Source organism: Lepidochelys kempii, chromosome 5, assembly GCF_965140265.1.
Source record: "Lepidochelys kempii isolate rLepKem1 chromosome 5, rLepKem1.hap2, whole genome shotgun sequence".
NCBI lineage: Eukaryota > Metazoa > Chordata > Testudines > Cheloniidae > Lepidochelys > Lepidochelys kempii.
Window position 1 is genome coordinate 28,125,487 of NC_133260.1, and position 14,377 is coordinate 28,139,863.

The 14,377-nt window shown below is 38.1% G+C and overlaps 1 protein-coding gene across 2 annotated transcripts in view; it reads right to left on the reverse strand.

Annotated features, from left to right (window-relative positions):
- FYB1 (FYN binding protein 1) overlaps nucleotides 1-14,377 on the reverse strand; it is a 118,022-nt gene that overhangs the window by 60,251 nt on the left and 43,394 nt on the right. For both annotated transcript variants that reach the window (XM_073343826.1, XM_073343825.1), the window contains exon 2: nucleotides 9,277-10,444. In XM_073343826.1, coding sequence (XP_073199927.1) covers nucleotides 9,277-10,444 — 1,168 coding nt within the window. The remainder of the gene's footprint in view (nucleotides 1-9,276; nucleotides 10,445-14,377) is intronic.

Below are 14,377 nucleotides of genomic sequence, written 5' to 3' on the forward strand. Positions count from 1 at the left end.
GCTGTATGGCTGTCTTTCACTGGAATTCTCCTAAATTTAGGCATTTAAATATGAACATTCTGTCCCTAGTGTTATATAGTAATTTCATATATAAATTTTGTACATCTTGTGTAGGTTTTTATGTATGCAATACATTGAATTGTTTATTAGACATTATTTTAAAAGTATAAAGTGTATAGAAATATAGGCCCCAGTTCTGCAAGGTGCTTCAGCAAATGTCAAACTTTAAGTGTAGTCACATTAACTTGAATTGGAGCCAAAATGGATTATCTAATAAACAGTAAGAAAAAGTTTTATTAATTACAGTGAAAACATGGATGCCTTGTCTATATGAATAAGTTGAATCTCTTCTAGCTATTGGCTCTATATTGAGGTTGTGCACTCCTTTGGGGCCTGAGATAATATTAGCCATTGTATGCTAAATTTTCACAATTTTGTGTGTGTTTGTATGCACGAAGAGTGCAGGCCCAACATTTGTGAACACAGAATTAGAGGCATGTTTGAAATCAGCTGAAAAGTAGGTCATTACAGTGCAAGACACATATTGGTATCATTGTATTAATAACCAAAGTCTTGCTTAAGCAAAGTTTTGTTTCTGTGGTATTTTTCCATTGCTGGAGAAAGAAGAAATATTGCTGTCATAGGCATAGGGTCTGATGTGAGGTTTTGGGTTTCACATCACAGGCTATTGCTATAACTGGTTAAAACTATAACTATTTATAATCTATAAATAGATTTTCAGAAAAAGATGTACTTAGAGTTTAAAAACTGAGCACATCTGACAAATGCACAGCATTCTTCTCAGGGTCTATAAACTGGCTTGAAATTGTGTCAATATTAATGGCGTTCATATTATTTTCTTGTGGAAGGGCACCAATAATGATGTCGTCTATGACACTGGTGGCAGTTTAGATTTTGAACAGAACTTGGGTAGCTGTGTGATGAGCATTATTTCCCATGGGCTCAGGCCAAAAGATCCCAGGAAATAATAAGTACAGTTTTAAAACCGAAAGAAAAAACACCCTTTTTGGTAAGCCCTTGGTTTTACTGTAGTTTTCTTTCTAATACAGTGTCCTCTTATCTCCCTTTTGTGAATCCTTACTGACCTTTCAGAATTAAATCATATGGTTCTTATAATTTCATTGTTACTTCCCCTTTCTGACTAGTGTTTTCAATACTGACCCTAATGTAAATAGAATGAGGAGTACTTGTGGCACCTTAGAGACTAACAAATTTATTAGGGCATAAGCTTTCGTGGGCTAAAACCCACTTCATCGGATGCATGCAGTGGAAAATACAGTAGGAAGATTTATATACACGGAGAACATGAAAAAATGGGTGTTGCCATCCCAACTCTAACGAGACTCATCAATTAAGGTGGGATGGCAACACCCATTTTTTCATGTTCTCTGTACATATATATCTTCCTACTGTATTTTCCACTGCATGCATCCGATGAAGTGGGTTTTAGCCCACGAAAGCTTATGCCCTAATAAATGTGTTAGTCTCTAAGGTGCCACCAGTACTTCTCGTTCTTTTTGCTGATAAGGATTAACACGGCTGCCACTCTGAAACCTAATGTAAATGTAATCCAATCCCAACCCCGCTGCCTGTGGTGATCTCCTCATAGCCAGCACAGTCTCCATTTGTTAGTATACATATGGGCTGATTCAGCAAATTTCATGCAAAACTCCATCACACAAGTCCATCCCTACTCAGCAAAATACTTAAGCATGTGCTTAACTTTAATTTGCTATAATATTAATAGAAAACAAACATCAAAGAGGCACTAACACAACTGAAACAAACACAGGTGAAGTGAATTCATTTTGAAATTCAAATAGGTACTTGTAGTATTTTTATTTTATAATATTTGTTCAGCTCTGCTGAACAGCATTGACAGCTATATTTACATTATTTATATTGGGTCTAATCCTGAAGTCCTAACTCAGGAAAAATTCAAATTGATTTAATGTAAGTTTCCGTAACCAGGACTTCAGGACTGAGCCCCCCTAAAACCTACACATAAATTGTAACCTCATATCTCAATAATGTTGTAATAATTTAGGACTTATTTTTATAACCCATATCTTGGGCTTTGTTTCTCAATGACTAGCTCGTATGGAAGGGAAAGGGCGTCCCTATATTTGATAGTAAAGGAGGAATAAGAATGTGGAGATATTCCTGAGAAGATCCTCAGCTGGTGGGAATTGCCAATTGATGGAGTTACAATTCACACCAGTTGAGGACTGCCCTCCCTTCAGTATATTTTTATGGATAATTTTTCTCTCTCATCTTAAAAAAACATTTCCCCCCCAAAAATATTGCTGAGCACACAGCAAAGGAAGTAATTGGTAGAGTGCATGTGTATAAATACAGATTTGCAACATTTTTGCATTGTAGCAATCTTTGTGGTATTTTGCTTCCTCTTAAATATTTACAACAGTGGCATACAGTATCTTACACAACTTTCTGATGGGAAATACTGGAATTTACTTTCTTCCAGTAGATATTCTTTCTGTGCAGTTAAGTAGATTTACTTGTTTAAAAAATATATCAATCTCCCTGTCTAATTGGGTGTTTTTATCTCAAAGCTGTAATGATTTTGCTTACTACGCACTGCAGGACTGATCCTTAGCTGGTATAAATTGGAGTCACACTCCTGATTTCAGTGCAGTTTTGCCAGCTTACACAAGTGGAAGAGCTGGCTGGCCATGAATCTTTAAACACCTTGGTTGAAAAGGCAGTAGTCAGACAGAGCGGATACACAGGGTAAAATCTGGTGCCCCATGAAGTCCACGGCAAACCTCCTGTTTACTTCAGGGGGCCAGGATTTCATCAGTAATATTAAGCGAAGATACACTCTGTCCTCTCTTATGGAGACTTTCTTCCTTAATCTAAAATAAAAAAAATCTCTCAGACTGAAAGCATATGGCTGCTCTCTTAATTATGTGATCTATCATCACCGTGAATTGAGTTCCTACTCTGGGATTAACAAAAAGCAGAAAGGATTTGGAGAAGAGGAGTGTTTCAGTTGGTCCGCAACACAAACATTTGGCTTATGAAAGTTGCCCGGAGCACTTATGCTGCAATTGTGGAAGAAGTCAACACTATCTCTAACAAACCTTGAAACAGACATTATATTGATCCGGTGCTGTCAAACAACAATTTGGGAGCAGACCTTCAGATGGTGTAAGTTAGTATAGCTCCACTGAATTCAACAGAGCTAACAACAATTTATATCAGCTGTGAATCTGGCTCAGAACTGCTAAAATTATTGGCCCAGCTCTCTCTTGAATAGGTTCACAACTTTTCTTCTATTGCAAAAATTGGTAGTCTATTGCACATATTTATTTATTTATCTTTTCTGTAAAGTAATTTCTTCTTGCTTCCTCTATCATGAATGAATCTAAATGTACCTGTGTGACCACCATAGTTCTGATATCAGAGATGCCCCTAACCAGTTCTTCGAGGATTTCATTCTTCACCAAATTTATCCCGAGAGCACAGGCCTCATCACTTTAATATTTCTATTTTAACCACCAGTTACATTAACATTGTCCTGCTTTTATGTGGCAATATAATCATGGTTAGAGAGGTTTGGAACTAAAAAGTTATGAGTTTGTGACCCAAATTCCAACCCAAGCAATCATAAACTTCTGGTTTGATGATTTCAGGCACGTCTAGATGACCAATCTCCTCCTCCCTGCAGGTTATACTGAAAACTTTATATGGACTGATTTTCTCAGAAAGTAACTAAGTAATGGCATAGCATGTGGGAAAAAGTCCACCCCTTTCTATTTTAATTGCTTAAGGGACTACAGCTTTCCATTGCACCAGATACACTGTATCCCATCACACACTTTACATTATGATGGTTTTCATGGTAATTTTATAACATGGCTTTGAAATGAGTCATATTTGCCAGGAGCTTTAAAATCTGATTCTCCTGGTCCTTAGAGATATAAAATGTTATAGCCCAATACACATCTGGAAGCAGAAGCCTTTGGGCTCTTTCATTCACTAACATAACCGACAACTTGCTTTCCACTAGGAGTCACACATAATAACAAAGGGACAAATTCTTCTCTCAGTTAAACCACTGTAAATCAAAAGTAACTCAGCTGACTGAAGTAACAGCAGTGTATACATAGTCATGTGGACAAATATTAGATTTATTAGTACGTCTGTGAGGCAAAAATTTCAGCTCAAATCTTGTTTTTCACTTCCACACTTTAAATTTATGGATAATAAATAATAAATAATAATAATAATAATGATGATTAACATAAAATCATGGAATCTAGAGATGGAAAAGACCTCCAGATCACTTAGGTCAAATCCCTGCCAATGTCAACTGGCCCAATCAGTCATGTATACTTCATGAATATTTTTAAATGTATGGCAGGATATTTTATCTATCTGAAATGACGAGGTAACCAAGATTGAGGCAGTCTGTGACACTTGTTGCTACAGCACTGTTGGTCTGAGAACTCTTTCAGCCAAGACTTTGTGGCATGTTGTATGACAGATGTGATCTCTTCTATTAGATACTAAAAACAAAACTATGGTCTCTGATAAAATGCCTGTTGGAGTTTTTGCTTTTTTTTTTTTTTTTAAGCTTCAATTGTTTTAGAAATTGATATTTCTGTTTCAAGTGAAACTTCTTTTCTTACCATATATTTTTGTTCTATTTATACCTGTGCTATTATATATATATATATTTTCCCTTTCTAGCAGTGAGGTAACAAAAACCAAAACCTACCAATCAAGCAAACAAAACCTCCCGGTAGTAATCCCTTAGGTCCTGATCCTGCAAACATACATGCACATGAGTAAGTTTATTCCATTGCATAGTTCCATTGAATTCAGTTTGTGAAATTGATTCACATTTTTATGATTACCTGATCATTATCTGAATACTCATAAATAATGAATTACTTGAAGAAGAACAGGACACCTAACTTGATGCTTTTATGTATAAAAATATTCACAAATCAGATTTTAAGACTTTTGACCAACTCTAGTATGTTCTATTTTTTTAAACAAAGTTGCTATTTTAATAGTGACCTATTTTAAATAACTAAAATAAAAAAAATGTACAACTTTGCAAGTCACTGTTTTGTTTTGAACTCGAATCAGAACTGCATTCCCTTTGCTCCAATATATTGTGCATCAGACAGTTAAGATAGTGTCATATTATTTTATTATCTTATTTGATTGTTAATTATTTAATCTGCCAATCTGTGATTTTGGGCAGCTCTCTGTGCCTTCCTCCCCTCCCCCTTCCACTCTTTGGCTGTTGTATCCATTTAGGGTTTGTCCACACAGTAGCTGAGGGGTGTAATTCTGAGCTAGGGTAGATGTACACAAGCTAGCACTGCTAAAGCTAGCATGTTAAAAAAACAGTGTGGCCATGACAGCATGGGTGACAGCATGTGCTAGCCCCCCGACTATGCACCCAGGGAATCAGGGGGGATTGTTCTTGGGCAACTAGCCTGAGCTGCCACTGCTATTTTCAATATGTTAGCTCAAGCAGAGCTAACACGTCTCTCAACCCGAGCTGGGAATCTCACTTCCCAGTTGATGTGTAGACATACCCTTAGACCGTAAGTTCTTCAGGGCAGGGTATGTGTTTGTACAGCACCTAGCACAATGAGGTCTCAATATTGACTGGGCCTATAACAAAAATATTCATGATTATGATTATTGCTGCTTTTTAGTTATTTATTCCCACCTGCAGTTAAATACAGTGATTACAACAACTTTTGTAACATTTCCTTTATCCTTCTTTTCTTCTCAGGTAATTTGCTTCAGAAAGCGTCATCTCTGTGAAGTAATTTTTCTTTAAATTAAAAGGAGAAATAGGAGAGGTACCCTAAATGCCCTCCCTCCTAACTGATTCATACTCATTGCCTTTCAGTTCTGCAACTAATGTTCAAAAGCACAAATGCTCTTCATTCACAGGGTAGAGAAAAGGAAGGTCTTTGAGGTATTTAGGATCTTATCCTGCAACTGATTTCACATGGGTGAACATCTCTACCCACATGAAGCCACAGGTGCAGGACTTCCTCTGTGCAATCAGTTGCAGGGTTGAAGACTTAGGCTGTCAATTTTTTTGGGGAAAGGACCGTGTTTTTACTTGTTTTTGTGAAGTCCTAGCACACTTTTGGGTACTCACTAATAATTATTGTTGTTATTATTATCATCTGACTATGGAAAGCCAATAGAGTACCTATGATTTACGACTGAACTGATAATAGACTGCGCTGTATTTCACTCTAAGTGGGAATGGCATTAGTGGATAATACCACAGTGGTTTGCCAGCAAGTTTGCTCGTTCTCTGCTTACTCAGCACCCAAAATCACAGAAGTAAATCCCAGAGCAAAAAGGTGCCAATGGGATGCAGAAAGTAAAAATGATGACACTGTTGCAAAGCTACTATCCCAGGAAGTCCAACAGCTATGAATGATCTGTTTACTTGAAAACTAATTTTTCCAGGAGTTATTTTAATTTAAGCTACCTAAGAACTCACCCATCCATCCTCAAGTACAAGGTATGTTGAGCAACCTACAAGGATATTAGTGGTACCTATTGGAAGCTAGTAATTTTGCTTCGACATAGTTTTATTACTATTATTATTACAGCATATTTGAGGCACTTGACAGCACTAGTACGATCACATGGACTCTTCACCAAAGAGTCTACAAATGAAGTCCCTGATCATGCAAGCTGGTATGCATGGTTGAACCTTTGCACCCATGTGGAGCCAAGTGCAGGATCAAAACCCAAATCATTTATTAAAAATTAGATTTCTAGCCCCGGTGGTTGCAGAGGAAAGCTTGAAAACATGACCTGAGAGCACCCTGACAGCTCAGAAAACAGAGACAAATATGATGAACCTCATATTTATTATTCTTTTAAAATTCCTTGATCTTTTTGGGGCCTGATTCCTAATTTTTTTTAACACTGGTTAGTAATTCTGCTGTTGTTTTTGATTGATCTCTTTGAGTGCTTTTCACAATTTATAGTGTCACTAACTTAAACAGTGTTCTCTACACTGTCACATAGATGAAGATTTGGCCCATGCAATGAATTAATGAAAACACTTAAAAAATACAGTTACACAGGAAAACCAGAATGTAGTGACTGATAAGATTGTGCACTTTAATTAGCCAAGCTTCAGCATGAACTCAGCACTGAAGGAATTAGCTGAATATAATGTTGCACCCATACTCTGTGTTCATAACATGGCTTTTATCATCAATGGACTCACCTCACCACTCTGAATTCTTTTCTCTATGGAGTCTTCATCTGGGCATAACATTTTGTTTATGTGCATTCAGCAGTATGTAAAAACAAATACCACAAAAAGCATGCAATGCAGTGTTCTAAATATGAAAGTAACAAAGGCAATGGGGCTTGTAGACCCATGTCTACAATGGGCCTTTTTGCACCATCATAATTACATTGATGTAGCTGCACCAGTGCAAACCATTAGTGTAAAAAGTGACTTACACTCATACAGCTTAACCACCTCACACAGAGCTTTACCTGATTGTGAAATGAGTTGAAGTCTTCAGCCAAAGAATGCTAGAGAATTCAAAGTATTATTGTAATTATTAATCTGTGTGACATAACCCGAAAGCTCACTGTGCCAGTATTACTAACAAGCATTCAAAATTCATAAAACAAGCCCAGAAAGATCATGAGATTGAATTAAAATGTCATATTTTAAAAAATAATAATAAATTTGGTGTTTTTTTATTTATCTTCCTAAGCCCTCAGAGTACACTTGGGTCAAGTTTTGCAGCTTTTCTCTTAAACCAGGAGGGAGAGAAACTTTCTTTTTTAAAAATGAAAGCTGAGATTCTTGACTAATCACTTGACTCCTGGAGCTCAGGCTTTAAGAGAAACATCAATTATTGCAAGATTTGCAATAAATTGTGAGAGTTGACAACACTGAGATGCACGGGATTAGTTCAGAGAAAGTGCTTGCAGTCACTATATAGAAAGATACCTTAAACCAACAATTTCAAACCTGGGTGACTTCCATAGAAACTAAGGGTGTTCAATACATTTGAAAATCTGACAACTTCTGCTTATATGGATTTAGGAGCCTAACTTTTAGGTACACATATTTTGAATGTTTGGCCTTAGTGGGTGACACATTTTCCAGAGTCTCAGAAAATCCAACCTGCAGCAATGGCAGGCACACCTGTTTTGGTGTGCAAAACTGTATCTGAAAAAGAGCAATTTATATGCACCTGCCCAGGTGCTGCAAGTGCACCAGTGAGAGGGAAGGGGTCTATCCATGCAGAACTCCTTGCGCAACCAGAGCCAACATTACTTATTTTGCACAAGACAATGATTGCATGCACACAGCTCTGTATTTTAGACAGTGACAGGCAGGTACTCACAAATACTGGAGGCATGTTTGCAGAGGCTCTCTGTATAAAGCTGTCTCGGTATTTATGTATAGGTGATCACAAGCCTCGAAATTCAGATTGGGATTACTATTGCCAAAAAATTCAGAGGTTCTTGCTTCTTCATAAAAAATGAGCCAGATCTTTAGCTGATATAAATCAGCATAGCTCCATTGAAGCCAGTAGTGACACAATGATTTACACGAGCAGATGATCTAGCCTGGAAGCTGTTTGTGAAATCTGTATTCAGATCTGGATCTGAATTTCAAACAGCTCCAAATTTGGAGGACACTTGATTCTGAGGTTTTGCTTAAGGCCCATCTTTATAGATACATTTTAAAAAGGTGCTCTCAGATTCATGCATTGACCTTAAGTAACCACACAAACGTTTGGGCATTTAAAATGACAAACCACAGTGTATCTAACACATGTAGCTATTTAGCTACCCATCTCCACCAGGAAATTGCTTTGCGAAAAAGGACATTTTACGACAACGCCTCATTTTAAGCAAACAGAAAATAAAAGCCTCATAGAAGAAATACTTGAAATATTTGATTCAAGTTATAACCACATCTAAGCAATTTTCAGAAACAAATACACAAATTAAAGAAGATGCACCTTCTCCACTGGGTAATAATTGGAAGAATCAAATGATTTTTATTTTGCAACTATTTTTCTCTTGCTTTCAGTAGGTTTTGCCCTGTGCAGGGGACAACACTTGCAAATGAAAGGCTTAAGTGGGATTGGCGTGATGCACAGGCCTTACACTGTCCTGAACACCATGGGAAATTTTACCCTAATTAATTAAGTAGTAAATCAATACATAAAATAAGATAAAAAAAGGACTCACTGTCTCTTGCACTATTTTTTCGGAATCTTTCCAGCTCCACAGTTGGGGGTCTGCTGGGCTTTTGGGGAGGCTGGCCCAATTTAAATAATGGAGGTAATGCTTTGCGCTTGGGAGTTGTAGAATTCTTGTCTCCCTCTTCTCTCTCACGGAAGCTGCCCAATGGTCCTCCTGCAGCAAGCTTGGCAGTTGGCTTGAGGAATTTAGGAGGAGTTGGACCAGAATCTTCCTGATTAATTTTACTGAGGAAAATATTCTTGGCGACCCCCGATCTATTATCTTCAGTCTTTTCTTCAACATTTTTTGGGACCTGTCCTGCATAAGCAAGAGAGCTTGGGGTGCTCCGATTACCAATAGATTTCAGAGTCACAGTAGGAAAATGACCACCTGGGGAATCGGTTCCATTACTGCTGTTTTCTGCTGTTTCCTTTGGTAATTTAAATGAATGTATTTTTGGTTTTGGGCCTAGAGAGCCTGAAGATCCCTTAGTCAGAAAAGCATGTCTATTGGAAATATCTTCGTGGTGGGAGACATCAGGATTTAGAGAAGGTTTTTGCCCAAGGGGTGGTTTAGGGAAAAGAGGCTTGGGGTCATTTTCTTGTGATGCAGCAATGAACTTTTCTTTAACCCCAGCTAGTTTGGGGAATGCTGGTTTTGGCTCACTCTCTTGTGATGCAGAATTAAAATTCGGCTTAGGTCCTGGCGGCTTTATGTCATTCTCCTGGGCAGTAGAGCTAAGGAACTTGTTTACAGAAGGTTTTGGAAACATAGGCTTGGGTTCTTCTTTTGACAGTTCAGTGGCTTTAGGACCCAGATATTTAGGGACTCCAGCTTTTCCATCAGCTTCTCTGTTAGCTGCATTAACTGGAGACCCGAACTTGTGTGCCACAGGGTTATGTTTCAGATAGGGAGGTTTTGGATCCCTTTCTGTTTTATCTTCAATAGAAGGTTTTACTCCAAATGACGGTTTAGGAGATGCAGACTTGTGAAAGGTATTGGGACCTGAAGGAGGACTGGTAAATTTCTCAAGTGCAGCTTTCCTTGCCTGTAGTCCTGAAGATGAAGGTTGTCCTGGGATTTTGAAGGGTTGATTGCTAACCGAAATGTCCTCTGATGGGTTGTTACCAGTGTTAAATTTCGCCATGAGGGACTTCACATCTGCCTTGCCATTCTACAGCCAGAAAGAACAAAAAAAGAAAGAGCAGCAAGTGAGAAGTCTTAGTTGCAATGTTCACATATACTGTACTTTAAAGGGTTTCCTGGTCTGAGGCTTGCAGCACTACTGATTGGTTGGGGAGATATTGTGACATATCTTCCTGTATGGCTAAAGAAGTTGAGTGTTTTGTTATATCTTTGCCGTGGTTAAACATTTTTTCAGAGTTTTCAGTTCAGACATTTTTTTTTGCTGAGTGGTTCTGTAGCTACTGTGCTGTTATTGTAATCTCTGTTCTTCTTTTCTTTTTATTTGCAGAAACTGGAAGTGCCACATTATACATAAACCTCTCCTTAATTCTGTAAATAACATCGCTAAATAAAAATTAGGCTCATCAGTCAGATTAAGCTGGTTTAGGGCCCAGATAATATACATAGTGTTATCTTGCCAACGATTTTGTGTTAACTGGAACTCTCTGGGATTTTGTTTTTTCAGTTTTCCTTCCCCCTCCTTTTTTCTCCCCTCCCCTCCCCTTTCTCTATTTTTTCTTTTCTATTTTGCCACTGAAAAAGGGGGACGGATGAGGTGGGGAGGAAACCGAGGGACAAAATGGGCGGGGAGGGGTTGAAATACTGTATACACCAAACTGGGGTTTTTTCCTCCTGCTTTCTTGAAAAAAATTAGAAAGAAAAAGCAAACCCAACCCCCATGCATACCAAAAACATTTTGTTTTGGTGAAGATTTCTGATTGTTAAAAAGCCCAGGTTTTGTTTGTTTATTTTATCAACTCTGCTCAGCACCTTGCAGGATCAAGCCCCAGATGTGAAATGAGCACAAATGCATGACACACATAGGCCATACTATACTGAAGGTTCTATGTAATTCTGGAAAAGGAGGAAGCAATGAGTGAACTGCCTTATCTCACACCCCTTTTTCTACCCCAGATCCTGGCACTGGGGGTAAGATTCAATCTCCGAGAAGTCTATATCAAGGATACCCTTGGAAAGAATGGCTCATGAGAGACTGTCTCCTAAAACATACTTGCTACAGCAAATATGGGGGCATATGCTACCAGATGTGCAGACTATTTGAAATGGGAACTGTTTTGTTTGCGCATTCGGTTATCACCATTTATTAGCCTCAAAGTTAAAGTGCAGCGTTTACCATTCTAAAATGTGGGGTGATGTGTGAGTTGTCTGCAAACAAAGGAATATCACTGCACAGAACAATACAGCATAACTTCCGTAGCGAGGCAAAGGGCTGAACAAAACTCAGAATTTTTGAAGGAGATAGAAGAGTTACCTATGTGCAGTTTGTTCTCTCACCCTCAATAACGGTGGGCAGTAGAACAGTTTTCTTTAGATTCACACTGTGCTAGTTATGTTTAATTCTGATAATAAATTAACCTACATGCACAACACACACTGAATCAGGGTTATCCACTGCTTTTGCCTACCATGTTATTGCAATGAATTAGATGAACTGTTTATGAATCATTCTAGCTAGGTATTTCTGGATTTAGTTTTTCTGCATTTCTCCCCTATCCTTTTAATGGCATCAGACATTTAGTCATTCCACACAGTTTATATACTGTACTGTGCAGTCACTTAAATAATACAGAAAGTGAACTAATGTGGGTGTTGTTTAAGAATATAGATAGACAAACTTCAGCCTTAAAGCACCCCATTGTTATCTCTGTACAGCTCTCTTGCTTATGCAGGAAAGGGAGGAAGTTCACATTCCCTAGAGATAATACCTGGTTTAAACTAACTACTATGAACATGCGTGTAGTTACCAGACTAAAAGCTTCAACGAGCACTGATTTGCTCAATGGAAAGAGAAATTAATATCAGAGCCACAAATAGAACCCAGGCGTTCTGGCTCCCCGGTCTCTGTCCTCACTACACTTTTTAATATTGCCCTATTTATGTCACAATACACATATTTTAAAAACTTTGCAATAGAATCCTAGCAATCAGAGATGTGGCCATTTACACACGTAGCAATTCACACGTGGCCATTTAAATTGATCCCTATAATCATACCGTGTTAAATGACAGTAATGTGAAGCTCACAGATACGAGCCGGTCACAGAATCTTACCATAGCTCTTTCCAACAGGTGTTGGAAATCTGGCTGCTAATAAAAAAGCTTTTTCTGTTTAAATCTGAGGTCTTGATGAAATAAAATTTCTGGAGCATCTTTTATTAAAAAGACAAACCATATGGAAAAAAATTCCAAATCCTACCAAACTGAGGCCGAGATGAATTGCTGCAAATAAACTCCTTGTAAATCGAAGATAAGAATGTAAGAATGGCTATACTGGGTCAGACCAATGGTCCATCTAGCTCAGTATTCTGTATTCAGAAAATGGCCAATGCCAGGTGCTTCAGGGGGAAGATACAATACTTCTGCCTTCCATAGTACACCTTCAGTGGAAGGATGTTTTCAATGGCAGGATAACAGTATTTGCCATATTCCATCTGATTTAAATAATACAGATTATTTTGGTTTGCATTATTCATGGTAATTTGTTCTCATATTATTTGGGCACAGTGCTTTGCTAATTCCCTTTGTGAGTCTTCTGGGTCTTTGCAATAGGCAGCACTTACTACATTTATATATGCTTTCAAAACGTAATAAATCATTCACCTAACAGAATCAAAGGACTGGAAGGGACCTTGGGAGGTCATCTAGTCCAGTCCCCTACACTCATGGCAGGACTAAGTATTATCTAGACCATTCCTGACAGGTATTTGTCTAACCTGCTCTTAAAAATTTCCAATGATGGAGATTACACAACCTCACTAGGCAATTTATTCCAGTGCTTAACCACCCTTACAGTTAGGAAGTGTTTCCTAAAGTCCAACCTAAACTTCCCTTTCTGCAATTTAAGCCCATTGCTTCTTGTCCTATCCTCAGAGGTTCAGAAGAACATTTTTTCTCCCTCCTCCTTGTAACAACCTTTTATGTACTTGAAAACTGTTATCATGTCTCCTCTCAGTCTTCTCTTTTCCAGACTAAACAAACCCAATTTTTTCAATCTTCTCTCATAGGTCATGTTTTCTAGACCTTTAATCATTTTTGTTGCTCTTCTCTGTCCACATCTTTCCTGAAATGTGGTGCCCAGAACTGGACACAATACTCCAGTTGAGGCCTACTCAGAGCAGAGTAAAGCGGAAGAATTACTTCTCAGATCTTGCTTACAACGCTCCTGCTAATACCTCCCAGAATGATGTTCGCTTTTTTTGCAACAGTATTACACTGTTGACTCATATTTAGCTTATGGTCCACTATAACCCCCAGATCCCTTTCCGCAGTACTCCTTCCTAGGCAGTCATTTCCCATTTTGTATGTGTGCAACTGAATGTTCCTTGATAAGGGGAGTACTTTGTGTTTGTCCTTATTTCATCCTATTTATATAGACTATTTCTCCAGTTTGTCCAGATCATTTGGAATTTTAATCTTGCAACCCCTCCCAGTTTGGTATTGTCTGCAAACTTTATAAGTATACTCTCTATACCATTATCTAAATCATTGATGAAGATATTGAATAGAACTGGACCCAGAACTGATCCCTGTAGGACCGCACTTGTGATGCCCTTCCAACGTGACTGTGAACCGCTGATAACTACTCTCTGAGAATGGTTTTCCAACCAGTTTTGTACCCACCTTATAGTAACTCCCTCTAGGTTGCATTTTCCGAGTTTGTTTATGAGAAGGTCACGTGAGACAGTATCAAAAGCTTTACTAAAGTTGAGATACACCACATCTACCACTTCCCCCCATCCACAAGGCTTGTTATCCTGTCAAAGAAATCTATCAGGTTGGTTTGACATGATTTGTTCTTGATAAATCCATTTTGACTGTTACTTAACACCTTATTATCCTCTATATTTTTGCAAATTGATTGCTTAATTATTTTCTCCATTATCTTTCCAGGAACAGAAGT